Source organism: Bufo bufo, chromosome 9 (assembly GCF_905171765.1).
Source record: "Bufo bufo chromosome 9, aBufBuf1.1, whole genome shotgun sequence".
Taxonomy (NCBI): Eukaryota; Metazoa; Chordata; class Amphibia; order Anura; family Bufonidae; genus Bufo; species Bufo bufo.
The window spans coordinates 126,414,167-126,428,907 of NC_053397.1; the positions used below are offsets into that span (position 1 = coordinate 126,414,167).

Genomic DNA, 14,741 nt, shown 5'->3' on the forward strand with positions numbered 1-14,741 from the left:
TAGTGCTGTGTGTGTGTATATATTTATTTTTATTATTATTACTAGAACAACCACTGACCCCCTGTCCCCCCCCCCCCCCCCCCTTTGCTATTCCTACATCACACACCTTGACCCAACCAGTCAGCACACTAGTTTACACCAAGTGTAAGCTCACTCTGTGTCCCCCTCCCTTCCACCCTGCAGCACAGAATGAGTTGACTGTCTGCTGTGTCTGTGCCTACTGGTTGTGGGATGCTGGAGAGGGAACCACAAGGTCCTGACAGCTATTTAATTTAAACACTACCTTCCTGGCCGGGCTCTGCAGGTTACAGTGGTCAGAGCAGTGGAGCGCTGCTAATCTTGCTGGGACCTCGGGCTCTGCTGCTTGTAAAACTGTAAAGAGAGATACATCAGGCGAAGCAGCAGAGTGAATGAGACTAAAAGATTTGGCGGGCAGCTGCAGGGGCAAAGAGGAAGAGAAGAATGTATTCGGGTAGGAAAGGAGGCGGGGCCATTCAGCCTGGCCTGGCCCCTTCAACTCACGGGCCCCATAGCAACTGCGTAGTCTGCCTCTATGGGCGGTACGCCAGTGTTCCTCGCTGTGCAAGACTGGCTGAAATGTGAGAACTGTCTTCTGGACATTGCTAGGACCTTGTGTAAGCATTGCATGACTAGGTTAACCATGCAGGGAAGCATGTGCTATATCCCCCCAGGTTCATGGTGGCCGAGATGTTTTGGCCATTGTCGCTGACCTCCTAGCCCAGTTGGAGTCGGTGAGGTGACGGCCTGAGGGATGTTTTGCTGCATGATGTGCTGTAGCAACTGCTTGTCTGTGTGGCCACTCTCGCCCAGGCCGATCAGCTCCAACACAACAACATCATGGCAACGCTTGGCTTGGCCACGTTTGAGTGGCCCTGTGCCCTGCTGCTGTTGGGGATGGGAGCATGTCCATGGAGGAGGAGGTGGCAAATAAGTGCCTAGTGTGGGAGCAAGGCTGACACAATCATGAGGGGGGTCAAAAGGACCTGGCCTAGTTGCGGTATTGCGGAAGAGCTGTGAAAGACCTGTACTGTCCCTGCCCATAATGACTTCTCCAGGTGCCCTCTGTGGAGTGCACTTTGCCGCACAGCGAGAATCGCAAGGAGCAGCCCATGTTTTCTGCCACAAGAAAGTAGAAGGCAGAGATGTGTTTTTTGTGATTCTGAGCACATGCCATCAGCTCCCTGAAAGTCCATTGCGAGACCTTAGTGGTACACAATTATACTGAAAGCTTTGTCACTGTGATTCTGTAGAAGAAAGTTCAATAAGAGGAACATTAACATTATAAATCATGATGGCGTCTGCTGCAAGTCCAGAGCGGAGGGTCACGCTCACACATGGAGCGTGATTCTCACAATGGACTTATTCTTGTGTGCTACAACCCTAAGGGAATCAAACTCTACTAAATGGGATGGCAATGACTGCACCACCGGTAACTTGGCTAGGTGGGAATTAAGCTTGTGTATCAGCAGAGTTTTCTGGCCATGCATTCCATTATCGATGACTGACGTTGGAGCGAAGGAGGGAATCTGAGCGGGAGAAGAAAAAACTGACTATGACTTTGTGTACTGCCCATGGGTGAGGCCTGGCTGCCACAAGGAGACCGGGAGAAGTTTTCGTGGGACACCCCTTTAAGAGATTTAACAGAGGACACTTGGACCCTGTTCTACTGTCTCACACCTTTTGTGTTATAGATTGATCAGCCTGATTTGTAGTCCTGGAAGCAGTCAGCCCAACTATGTGGCTTGCTGATGTCTTCGGCATCTCATTTTCAACCATTTGTTCTCTGCTACAATTAACTGGTTACTAACAGGATTTTCCGCAGACCTTTTTTAATGCTATTTAGAACACTTAGGGGTCATTTATCAAGCTGATAAGTAGAACTGGCTTGGTTGCCCATACAAACCAATCAGATTCCATCGTTCATCATGGTGACTAAGCCAGTTATACTTTACACCAGTTTTATTAATGACTGCATTTTATATATCTATATAACTCATCAAGACACAAGTTTGTTTTGCAAAATTTCACTTTGCTCTTTGTATATCGTTCTACTATCTAGCAGGCCACAAAAACTAGCATACATTTCCCTTGGGACTTAAAGATCTTCTTGACTGAAATTACATCAGTAACAAAAGTTTTGGCTTGAAACCGTGGATCTGGAGATCCCTCCATTACATTTAAAGAGAGTCTTTCACCTAAACTGACTATTATAGAACACTAACACCATGATCTGCATTATAGTCCCCATATTGGAATGCTACTTACCGTATAGCTGTCCGTCATTTATTTTCGCTAAACACTTTTATTCAATGTTAATTAGGTTCTGAAGGTGCCCAGGGGCGGCGCTCAAGTGGCCGGTGCCCAGGCCCCTTGTTGCTTTTCATATGGATCCCCTCCCCTTTCACCCCTCTGACCCGCCCTAGGTTCTTCAGATATCCAGCGCCGTTGCCGTGCCTGTGCACTTCATTCCCCATTATGGGCAGAGGCACAAGAGCGTTTAATGCGCATGTGCTGGCCCGTACATCTAGCTGGCCTTGTGCCTCTGCCCATAATGGGGAATGAACTGCGCAGGCGCGGCGAATCTTGTGAACGGCGCTGGCGCTGGATTTCTGAAGAACCTAGGGCGGGCCAGAGGGGTGAAAGGGGAGGGGTTTCATATGAAAAGCGATGAGGGGCCTGGGCACTGGCCGCTTAAACGCCACGCCTGGGCACCTTCAGAACCTAATTAACATATTGAATAAAAGTGTTGTTTAGCAAAAATAAGCGACGGACAGCTATACGGTAAGTAGCATTCCAATATGGGGACTATAATACAGGTCATGGTGTTAGTGTTCTATAATGGTCAGTTTAGGTGAAAGACTCCCTTTAAAAGCACCTTATTGTCTGTCATTTTTTTTTTTTTTCCAAGAAGCAATCCGTGGTAATTTCTGCACAATAACAAGTTTCACACTATACAATATTATACATGCAAATACACCCCACCTTCTGCTTGGTGTAATCCAGCCTCATAATGGGTCTGATTCAAAGATCTATGTGCAATAAATGAGACACGAAGGCACAGGCGGACCTGGCACAGCTCCTACAGTGAGTGAAACTTCCCGGTGCGCCTATGCCCAGGGGGCCACCCAAGGCCTCCTTATGGCCGCCAGCTGGGTACATAACTATCTAATGCTCTCAGCATTAATTAAAGGGTTCTGCACTTTTGGTTAAACTGATCTATCCTCTGGATAGGTAATCAGCATCTGATCGGCAGGGGTCTGACACCCGGGACCCTCGCCGATCAGCTGTTGGAGAAGGCAGTGGCGCTACAGCAGCGCCGCGGCCTTCTCACTGTTTACCGCAGGCTAGTATCACTGGCCTGGACGAGACTAAGCTGCATTCCCTTGAATGGAGCTTAGCCCCGCCCAGGCCAGTTAATACAAGTCGTGATGTCACTCGGCCAGCGGTAAACAGTGAGAAGGCCGTGGCGCTCCTGGAGCGCCGCTGCCTTCTCAAACAGCTGATCGGCAGGGGTCCTGGGGGTCAGACCCCCTGCCGATCAGATGCTGATGATCTATCCAGGGGATAGATCATCAGTTTAACCAAAGTGCAGAAACCCTTTTTAACGTATGAGCATAATGGTTTCATACTGTGGCGTGGACGGCAGGATTTTGTGCTGCATTGTGGTATTTGGTTCTGCCAAGGTGGTATTTTTGTGCTGCTCTGGGGCATTTGGTTCTGCACTACAGTATTGCTGCCCTGTCTACTTCTGTTATCCCTGCCTACTTGTGTTGCCCCGCCTACAACATGGAGCCACTTTTATTTTTTTCAGGGCCACTTAGTTTAAAGTCCAATTATGTACAAAAGTGAGTGTACAAAAAAGGTATATTGTGGAAAATCTGTTAGTTGTTATTGGAAGTATCTTATGTGTATCTGTTACTAGGGATGGATTTTGCTTGTCAATAGGCAGTGGACTGCAAATTAGTTGGAGGTGAGGCCCCTAGTCACCATGACTTATTTTTTTTTTTTTTTCAGGTAAAATTAAATGATTTTTAAATTTGCTATATAAACCATTCTCTATTACATGAAATTGTGTGAAAGTACAGTGACTCCTTGACCGCCTAACGCAGGATCGCATTCCGGAGGTGGCAGCTGCAGGCAGAGTCACGCATATACGCGTCATCTCGCGAGACGCGAGATTTCGCTCAAAGCCGGCCCGCGCATGCGCATCGCGGGCCGACAAAAGTTCAAGGAGTATTTAATCAGCAACCTGCCAGCCAATGATCGTTGCTGGCAGGTTGCTGATTTTAAAAAAATCGAATCACAAGCCATCTAACACCTTATATTTATAAATGGCTTCTCTGCTCCTCTGCTGGTCCTTTTGGTCGGTTGGTTCCAGCAGAGGAGCAGATAAAACAGTGAGTACCCACCAACACCACACTTAGCCCCCAGATCACCCCCCATCACCCCAATTAACCCCTTGATCACCCCTTGATCGCCCCTGTCAATCACTAGTGAAAGGGAAAAAAGTGATCAGTGTAAACGGTGACATTTTTTTTTCACTAGTATTGACTGTTAGGTTTTAGGATAGTTTAGGCCCCTTGGTTAGGTAGTTAGCGTCAGTTAGCGCCCAGCCCACCGCACTGCAGTTACTGATTCGTTGATTAGCGTATCACTAATCAGCATTTGTACTTTTATAGTATCTGTAAGCGATCAAAACTGATCAGTCAGATCTATAATAGTATTAGTGTCACCTTAGGTCGCCCTCCACCCAAAACGTAGTGTTTGCCCGATCAGGCCTGATCGGTCGCCCACACGTGCGTTAACCCACGCCCGCCCCGCCGCAGTGCCAAAAATGTATTTTTTTTTTTATCACTGCACAATCACTTTACAAGCGCTGCGGCGATAAACCCAGTCGGATGAGGAATGGGAACCCTCATCTGACGAATCTAGCGGGTCAGAATATGAACCTGTAGAAAGCAGTGGCAGTCTGACTCAAAGTTCGGACGAGGAGGTTGAGGTCCATGATAGCACCAGGCGTACCCGGCCCCTTGTTGCTAGACCACAGGTTGCGCAGGATCCGCTTCAAGGGCAGCAGAGTGGGGCTGGCGCTGTCGGATCACGCGGTGAGGCATACACCAGCAGCGCAGCCCTCCCTGGACCTAGTACCAGCACTGCCGGACAACATGGTGAAGTGGCGAGCACCAGAAGGGCAGTTGAAGCTGGTACGGTGGCACGTGCAATAGTTACCCCATCGCAGCCACCGCACAGACAGGCTCGTAGAGCCCCTAGAGTCCCTGAGGTGCTGGCAAACCCTGATTGGCAGTCCCCAACTTCAGCCGCACCTGTAGTTCCCCCTTTCACCGCCCAGTCTGGAGTTCGGGTTGAGACAGCTCAGATCGGTTCGGCACTGGGATTTTTTGAGCTGTTCTTGACTGCGGAGCTCTTGGACTTAGTTGTGGCAGAAACAAATCGGTATGCCACTCAATTTATAGCCGCCAACCCGGGAAGCTTTCATGCCCAGCCTTTCCGGTGGAAACCAGTCCCAAGTTTCCGAATTAAAAAAATTTCTGGGCCTTCTCATCAACATGGGTCTAACCAAAAAGCATAAATTTCGGTCATATTGGTCCACGAACCCAATTCATCACATGCCCATGTTCTCTGCTGCTATGTCCAGGGCACGATTTGAGGCCATCCTGCGTTTCCTGCACTTTAGCGACAACACCACCTCCCGTCCCAGATGCCACCCAGCTTTTGACCGACTCCACAAAATTCGGCCTTTCATAGACCACTTCAACCAGAAATTTTCTGATTTGTATACCCCTGAGCAAAACATCTGCGTAGACGAGTCCCTTATACATTTTACCGGGCGCCTTGGCTTCAAACAATACATCCCAAGCAAGCGCGCCCGGTATGGGGTCAAATTGTATAAGCTCTGTGAAAGGGCCACAGGCTATACCCACAAATTTCGGATCTATGAGGGAAAAGATCAGACCCTGGAGCCGGTCGGTTGCCCTGACTACCTGGGGAGCAGTGGGAAGATAGTCTGGGACTTGGTGTGACCCTTATTTGGCAAGGGGTACCATCTTTATGTGGACAATTTTTACACAAGTGTGCCCCTCTTCAGGCATTTGTTCCTAGAACAGATTGGCTGCTGTGGCACCGTGCGACCTAGTCGCCGGGGCTTCCCCCACGGCTCGTTACCACCCGTCTTGCAAGGGGGGAGAGGGCTGCCTTGTGTAACGAAGAACTGCTCGCGGTGAAATGGAGAGACAAGCGTGACGTTTACATGCTCTCCTCCATTCATGCAGACACGACAATACAAATAGAATGGGCAACCAGTGTCATTGAAAAGCCCCTCTCAGTCCCCGACTATAATGCGCTCATGGGAGGGGTGGACTTCAATGACCAGATGTTGGCTCCCTATTTAGTTTCACGACGCACCAGACGCTGGTATAAGAAGGTGTCTGTATATTTGATTCAATTGGCGATGACCAATAGTTTTGTTCTCTACAGTAAGGCTGGGAGAACAGGATCCTTCCTCAAATTTCAGGAAGAGATCATCGCGAACCTCCTGTATCCAGGAGGTTCCGTGGCCCCAACCACCAGTGTAGTGAGCCGTCTACACGAGCGACATTTCCCCAATGTCGTTGCTGGTACCTCAACCCAACCGTCACCCCAAAAAAGATGTAGTGTCTGTAGCAGGAGTGGACTAAGGCGAGACACCCGCTATTTCTGTCCTGACTGCCCTGACCACCCTGCCCTATGCTTAGGGGAGTGTTTCCAGAAGTACCACACACAGGTACACTTAGAATAGGGATTGCATCTCACAGGACAGGCACACAGGGCTATTAGGGCCCTTTCACTCACAGCTGCTGCAAACCTCTCCTTTCACCTGGGATAAAGTGCATAATGTACTTCGCCACATCTTTGGGCGATTTGCGCTTTGCACATTGTCCCATGGGGAAGGAGAGGTTTGTCCTATAAAGGTAAAAAAAAAAACAAAAAAAACACTGGTAAGCAAAAAAGTTAACGTTCAGTTCAAAAAGTTAAAAAAAAGTTTATATGTTCCGTTAAAATGTTATTATAAAGTTAATAAATTTATTGCGTTGCGGCCTGGTTTTTTCTTTTGTTTTTTTTACCTTCCAGGTGGACCAACCGATTGACTGCTGCAGCACTGATGTGCATTCTGACAGAAGCATTGCGCTGCTGTCAGATTACACAAAAGTCGGTGTATGCGGCGCTGCAAGACGAGATTTCTCCTCTGCAGTAAAAGATACGTCTGCCGAGGCATATGAGCTGAGGAGGCGGCGGTGTTCATATACTTTGGCAAACACTTTGTATATATGTGTGTGTATGTATGTGTGTGTGTATATGTATGTATGTATGTATATATATATATATATATATATATATATATATATATATATAATAATAAAAATCCCGGCAATGATTTATTCATCGATTGATGTGAATGGAGAAATCGGGTTTGCCAGGGCATACGAGCTAAGTGGGTATTGTAACAGACCGTTTCAGCAGACAAGGGGTTAAAATCCGTTCAGGCGATATGCCCCTTTCTGAGAGACAGGCACAGCTACTGCAGAACACCAAACCCCTGAACTGGATACAAAGTAGCACTCCACACTGGAACCTCACGAATAGCTGCTAGCAGACGAACAGGAATCAGCTTACACTCCTGGCAATCAGTCTCCAACAGCATACAGCGGATCCCCCCAATAACGAGACAAGGCTCCGTGTTGAGGGTCAAGCAGTGGTCTGAGGTGCTGGCACACCCAGCCTGGTTTTTATTACAGTTGTTGCAAATACAGGTCCGCCCACAGGGGTTTGAAATACAGCCAATCAATATGTTACAACACATACAATGCAAGTACACGCCCCTAGGGGACCAGAAGGAAGACTTGTGACATAGGACAGATATGCAGCACTGTAGGATACACATTGACAATACATCCCCACAATGCATCATGGTTTCCTCCTCTCTGCCCTGGAGACACCCGAGGCGTAATCCAATTATCTCTCAAGACAAAGAGAAGTCACCAATACACATGTGCAGACAATAGGACAGACATCACCCTTTAAACACACAATGGGACAATGGCACAATAGAAACACACCTAGCATTTTCCTCCCAAGCTGACAAGTTACACTTATTATAAATTGTTACAACTTTGTGAGTTTACATTGGCCATACATATAACTTACATCAATTTAAACAGTATAACTTGGGGACAAATCTATCCAAAATTCACTTGAATAGGTTCAGGGGTTTAAAAGCTAGTATATGGCCCATAATCCTGGGGCAAGAGGCCAGCAGCCAGGCCTCTCCAAAACCCAGTGGCGAGGTTGGTTTCGCCACAGGTATGGATGTTGGGCGGAGCTCCTATGTCCTGGCAGACGCCTTTCCCCCTCCTTTTCTTTTTTTGGCAGAGATTTTTTCATCCACATTGATCGATGCGAATGAAGAAATCTGTGCCGTTCATTTTTTCTTTCAACCCAGAGGCTGAACAAAAAAAAATATCTCATTACCCGTATGCTCAATATAAGGAGAATAACAGAATCTCCTAATGCTGGCCATACATGTAATGATTGCGGAGACCCTCAAATGCCAGGGCAGTGAAAACACCCCACAAATGACCCCATTTTGGAAAGAAGACACCCCAAGGTATTCACTGAGGGGCATAATGAGTCCATGAAAGATTGAAATTTTTGTCCCAAGTTAGCGGAAAGGGAGACTTTGTGAGAAAAAAAAATTAAAAATTTCCGCTAACTTGTGGCAAAAAAGAAAAAATTTCTATGAACTCGCCATGCCCCTCATTGAATACCTTCGGGTGTCTTCTTTCCAAAATGGGGTCACATGTGGGGTATTTATACTGCCCTGGCATTTTAGGGGCCCTAAAGCGTGAGAAGAAGTCTGGGATCCAAATGTCTAAAAATGCCCTCCTAAAAGGAATGTGGGCCCCTTTGCGCATCTAGGCTGCAAAAAAGTGTCACACATCTGGTATCGCCGTACTCAGGAGAAGTTGGGGAATGTGTTTTGGGGTGTCATTTTGCATATACCCATGCTGGATGAGATAAATATCTTGGTCAAATGCCAACTTTGTATAAAAAAAATGGGAAAAGTTGTCTTTTGCCGAGATATTTCTCACCCAGCATGGGTATATGTAAAATGACACCCCAAAACACATTGCCCAACTTCTCCTGAGTACGGAGATACCACATGTGTGACACTTTTTTGCAGCCTAGGTGGGCAAAGGGGACCACATTCCAAAGAGCACCTTTCGGATTTCACAGGTCATTTTTTACACATTTTGATTTCAAACTACTTACCACACATTAGGGCCCCTAGACTGCCAGGGCAGTATAACTACCCCACAAGTGACCCCATTTTGGAAAGAAGACACCCCAAGGTATTTCGTGAGGGGCATAGTGAGTTCATGGAAGTTTTTATTTTTTGTCACAAGTTAGTGGAATATGAGACTTTGTAAGGAAAAAATAAAAAAATAAAAATCATCATTTTCCGCTAACTTGTGACAAAAAATAAAAAGTTCTATGAACTCACTATGCCCATCAGCGAATACCTTAGGGTGTCTACTTTCCGAAATGGGGTCATTTGTGGGGTGTTTGTACTGTCTGGCCATTGTAGAACCTCAGGAAGCATGACAGGTGCTCAGAAAGTCAGAGCTGCTTCAAAAAGCGGAAATTCACATTTTTGTACCATAGTTTGTAAACGCTATAACTTTTACCCAAACCATTTTTTTTTACCCAAACATTTTTCTTTATCAAAGACATGTAGAACAATAAATTTAGAGAAATTTTTTTTTTTTTTTTTTAAATTTACAACTGAAAGTGAAAAATGTCATTTTTTTGCAAAAATTTTGTTAAATTTCGATTAATAACAAAAAAAGTAAAAATGTCAGCAGCAATAAAATACCACCAAATGAAAGCTCTATTAGTGAGAAGAAAAGGAGGTAAAATTCATTTGGGTGGTAAGTTGCATGACCAAGCAATAAACGGTGAAAGTAGTGCTGAAGTGTAAAAAGTGGCCTGGTCATTAAGGGTGTTTAAGCTAGGGGGGCTGAGGTGGTTAACATACTTTTGCCATTCAGACATAGTTGGTTATTTTCCTCTATAAATATGTAACCAAGTCTAATTGTGGCATACCATGTATCTTACTCACATTGACAATCATTGGATCCAAAGTCACGTGACTTTCATGTTGCAGAGCAGCCTCAGCTTACAGTAATAGTAAGCATGACACAGCTTTGCCTGATAAGCCTTAATGATGTCTCATTTTTGTACTTCTGTCACTTGTTTTTTCTTCTGCAGTACCTGGTTTTCCTTACCCTACGGCGGCAGCAGCTACCACAGCTGCAGCCTTTAGAGGTGCACACTTAAGGGGACGTGGGAGGACTGTGTATGGGGCTGTGCGAGCAGTGCCACCTACTGCCATCCCAACCTACCCAGGGTAAGTTGAAGTCTTAAATATCAGAGGGATAACTGTGGAAGAAATAACCCTAAGATTAACAGTCAACCAGGCAGACCTATCAGTAGATGCTAGACACCCATTGTCAGTTATACTGCTGGTGTCATTCATGATATTTAAACAAACTGGTTGAGTAAATATTAACAAGTTTATATAAATTGCAACATGCATCCTTGTTTACACACAAGCTATTCCTCCTTAGCACCAAGTATCAAATAATCACAAATAATTCACACCTTGTATAGTGTTCTACATTCAGATAGAAAGTGAGTGCATACTGATCCATTCATCCAATAGAGAAAACTTAAAGGGTTTCTGTCACCCCATTAAACCGTTTTTTTTTTTTTTCTTTAATAATAATCCCTATAGTGCGATCTCATGATACATAATCAAATTAATAATTTTGGTTCAGTAGATTTTGCTAAAAAACGATTTTTAAAATATGCTAATTACCATGCTACCAGCAAGTAGGGCGGCTACTTGCTGGTAGCAGCCGCATCCTCCGATGGTAATGACGCCCCCTCGGCATGCTGATTGACAGGGCCAGGGAAGGTAATCCTTTTCTGCTGGCGCTGTTAGAATTTGAAATCTCGCGCCTGCGCCGTACCTGGCTTCAATCGGCGCAGGCGCACTGAGAGGCGGCCGCTCTGCTCGACCACTCCATCCTCAATGCGCCTGCGTCGATGACGTCATCGCATACACCCGGAAGAGAAGACGCCAGCGTCTTCTCTTCCGGGTGTATGCGATGACGTCATCGACGCAGGCGCATTGAGGATGGAGCGGTCGAGCAGAGCGGCCGCCTCTCAGTGCGCCTGCGCCGATTGAAGCCAGGTACGGCGCAGGCGCGATATTTCATATTCTAACAGCGCCAGCAGAAAAGGATTACCTTCCCTGGCCCTGTCAATCAGCATGCCGAGGGGGCGTCATTACCATCGGAGGATGCGGCTGCTACCAGCAAGTAGCCGCCCTACTTGCTGGTAGCAAGGTAATTAGCATATTTTAAAAATCGTTTTTTAGCAAAATCTACTGAACCAAAATTATTAATTTGATTATGTATCATGAGATCGCACTATTGGGATTATTATTAAAGAAAAAAAAAAAAACGGTTTAATGGGGTGACAGAAACCCTTTAATCTGATCTGTTATTTTTTAAAGATTAAAATGGTCTTCCTAGATGTAAAATGAAGGGCTGGGTTGTGGGAGCGGGGAGGAGGCTTGTTTATATAGCTTGTCAATAACTGCACCTCTGTGTTTGTGTGTGACCAGTCATAGCTGACACGCATGAAATGTGGCCTCATACATAATAACTGGGTGAGCAAAGTGGAATGATGTATGAATAACCACAGGCATAGATGTTCTATTCACTGCATCTTTCTGAGAAAAAAAAGGAATTAAGCTTTAGAGCGATTTAGACATGAGAAACTTTTTGCATGGTTTTACAAATTAGAAATATTAAGTTGCTAAGAGTTAAAGGGAATCTGTCACCTGCTTTTAGCATTTTAAGCGGTCACCATCGCCATGTTCACTAAAGTACCTTATTTCCTGCAGTCTTCTTACTTTATTTCATTTTGTCCTTTTGATAAAAATGCCCTTTTTAAGATATGCTAATGAAACTCAAAGGTGCCCAGAGGGGCGTTTTTTTTTCCCTCTCTGGTGCCCAGTGACGCCCCCCTGCAGTGCCCAGCCCGCCTTAATTTGAATCCCAAGAACGCCTCCTGATCCTGAAATAACCTCCCACAGCCCCGGCAAACGGTTCCGCCCCCTCCCCACGTCATCGTCTACCTTCTAGAAATGCCCTGTCCTTCTTCCTGTAGGCGGTCAGAAATCTTGCGCAGGCGCAGTACCGCCTGCGCGATCATCAAGCTCCTCAGGGCAACAGCCTCAAAAGTCTCACTGGGCTGCGCAGAGCCCAGTGACAGAATCTGAGCGCTGTTGCCCTGAGGAGGTTGATTATCGCGCAGGTGGTACTGTGCCTGCGCGAGATATCTGGCCGCCGACAGGAAGGAGGACAGGGCATTTCTAGAAGGTAGACGATGACGTGGGGAGGGGGCGGAACCGTTTGCCGGGGCTGTGGGAGGTTATTTCAGGATCAGGAGGCGTTCTTGGGATTCAAATTAAGGTGGGCTGGGCACTGCAGGGGGCCGTCACTGGGCACCAGAGGGGAAAAAAACGCCCCTCTGGGCACCTTGGAGCTTCATTAGCATATCATAAAAAGGGCTTTTTTATCAAAGGGACTAAACGGAATAAAGTAAGAAGAAGACTGCAGGAAATGAGGTACTTTAGTGAACATGGCAATGGTGACAACCTAAAATGCTAAAAGCAGGTGACAGATTCCCTTTAAAGAAGTTACTCAGTGTGGGAAAATAATGGGCAAAAGGCTCTCAAAGAATTAAAAAAAAAAAATGCTAAATACCTCTCCGTTCCCTTACTGTTTCCATTCCAGCTTTTACTGAACCCCTGCTGGTCTCTGATTCCGGGTCCATTTCAACACAGAGGAAATTCCTGCTCAGCCCTTTACTGGCTGATGCAGAGCACCTTTTGCTACTTTTCCAGTGTGTTGAGTTGGGATCTGCTAGGATTCCGTAAGCAATGAATTTGGAGTAGTGAGGATCAGTGTTCTTTATTATTTAAGTCGCTCTAAGCGCCCACTCTTTGCCTATTATCATTCCCTGTTTGCAACCCCTTTAAGATTTAAAGTAATGCACCCATTTGGTTTAGGCTACTTTCACACTCGCGTTTGGTGCAGATCCGTAATGGATCTGCACAGACGGATCCGTTCAGATAATACAAACGTCTGCATCCATTCAGAACGGTTCATTTTTTATATCTTTAACACAGCTAAGACTGATCCGTCTTGAACACCATTGAAAGTCAATGGAGGACGGATCCGTTTTCTATTGTAACAGATTATGTCATAGAAAACGGATCCGTCCCCATTGACTTACATTGTTTCAGTACAGATCCGTTTGGCTCAGTTTCATCAGACGGACACCAAAACGCTGCAAGCCGCGTTTTGGTGTCCACCTCCAAAGAGTAATGGAACCTAAACGGAGGCAAACTGGTGCATTCTGAGCAGATCCTTTTCCATTCAAAATGCATTAGGGCAAAACTGATCCGTTTTGGACCATTTGTGAGACCCCTGAACGGATCTCACAAACTGAAAGCCAAAACACCAGTGTGAAAGTAGCCTTAGTAGTTTGCTTTAAACCATTTTATGATAACTTAAACTAACCATACATAAGTCAGTAATGCGTACCATCATTTGACATAATCTTTTTGGTAAAAGGAGGTTGTCCTGTCAGCATTTTGAGAAACTAAAAACAAAGTACTTTCTTTCTTAATCACTCATAAAGGTGTTGCTTGAGATGTAATAAAAAAAAAAAAATTACTCAACCTTTAAATGCTTAAAGGGATTCTGTCATCAGAAATGAGCCCTATAAGCTAAACCTATGGCGATGTCCCTTGTAAAACACTGAATCCTAAAGTGAGTTTATCAAATGCCCCTGTGCCTCTATGTTCATAAAAAAGCGGTTTATATCACTTGTCAATCACTTAAAAATGTGTCCAAGGGGATGTCTCATGGTGAAAGGTGCCCGGGCCGTTTAGGTGCCCAGCACCGCCTTCTGAGCTGAAATCGCCGCCCTCCCTTTCATTCGATCCGCCTACCTCAGGTGACTAACCTTTCTTGTGCCCAGCCACGCCCACATGTGAAGGAGCCCAGCTCCGCCTATGTCTCCTCCTTTCATCTACAGTAGATAGCCATAATCTCGCGATGCGCGAGCTCGCGCATGCGCAGTTCTTTCCCTGAGGCTGATGCCAGCACAGGGAAGGAACACTATACCGGCATTGCGTGATCTCGCGCACCGCGAGATTGCGGCTATCTATCGTTTATGAAAGGAGGAGACATAGGCGGTGCTGGGCTCCTTCACAGGCGGGCGTGGCTGGGCACAAGGAAGGTTAGTCACCTGAGGTAGGCAGATCGAATGAAAGGGAGAGCGGCGATTTCAGCTCAGAAGGCGGCGCTGGGCATCTAAACGGCCGGGCACCTTTCACCATGAGACGTCCCCTTGGACACATTTTTAAGTGATTAACAGGTGATATAAACCTCTTTTTTATGAATATAGAGCCACAGGGGCATTTGATAAACTCACTTTAGGATTCAGTGTTTTACAAGGGACATCGCCATATGTTTAGCTTATAGGGCTCATTTCTGATGACAGAATTCCTCTAACTGCTC

At 46.0% G+C, this 14,741-nt stretch overlaps 1 protein-coding gene across 7 annotated transcripts in view; it reads left to right on the forward strand.

The window, feature by feature from the left end:
- RBFOX2 (RNA binding fox-1 homolog 2) overlaps positions 1-14,741 on the forward strand; it is a 531,916-nt gene that overhangs the window by 257,083 nt on the left and 260,092 nt on the right. For all 7 annotated transcript variants that reach the window (XR_005774354.1, XM_040408532.1, XM_040408531.1 and 4 more), the window contains one exon: positions 10,348-10,486. Coding sequence is in view for 6 of the 7 variants with exons in the window: in XM_040408532.1 (XP_040264466.1) it covers positions 10,348-10,486 (139 nt within the window). In the remaining variant the exon portion in view is untranslated. The remainder of the gene's footprint in view (positions 1-10,347; positions 10,487-14,741) is intronic.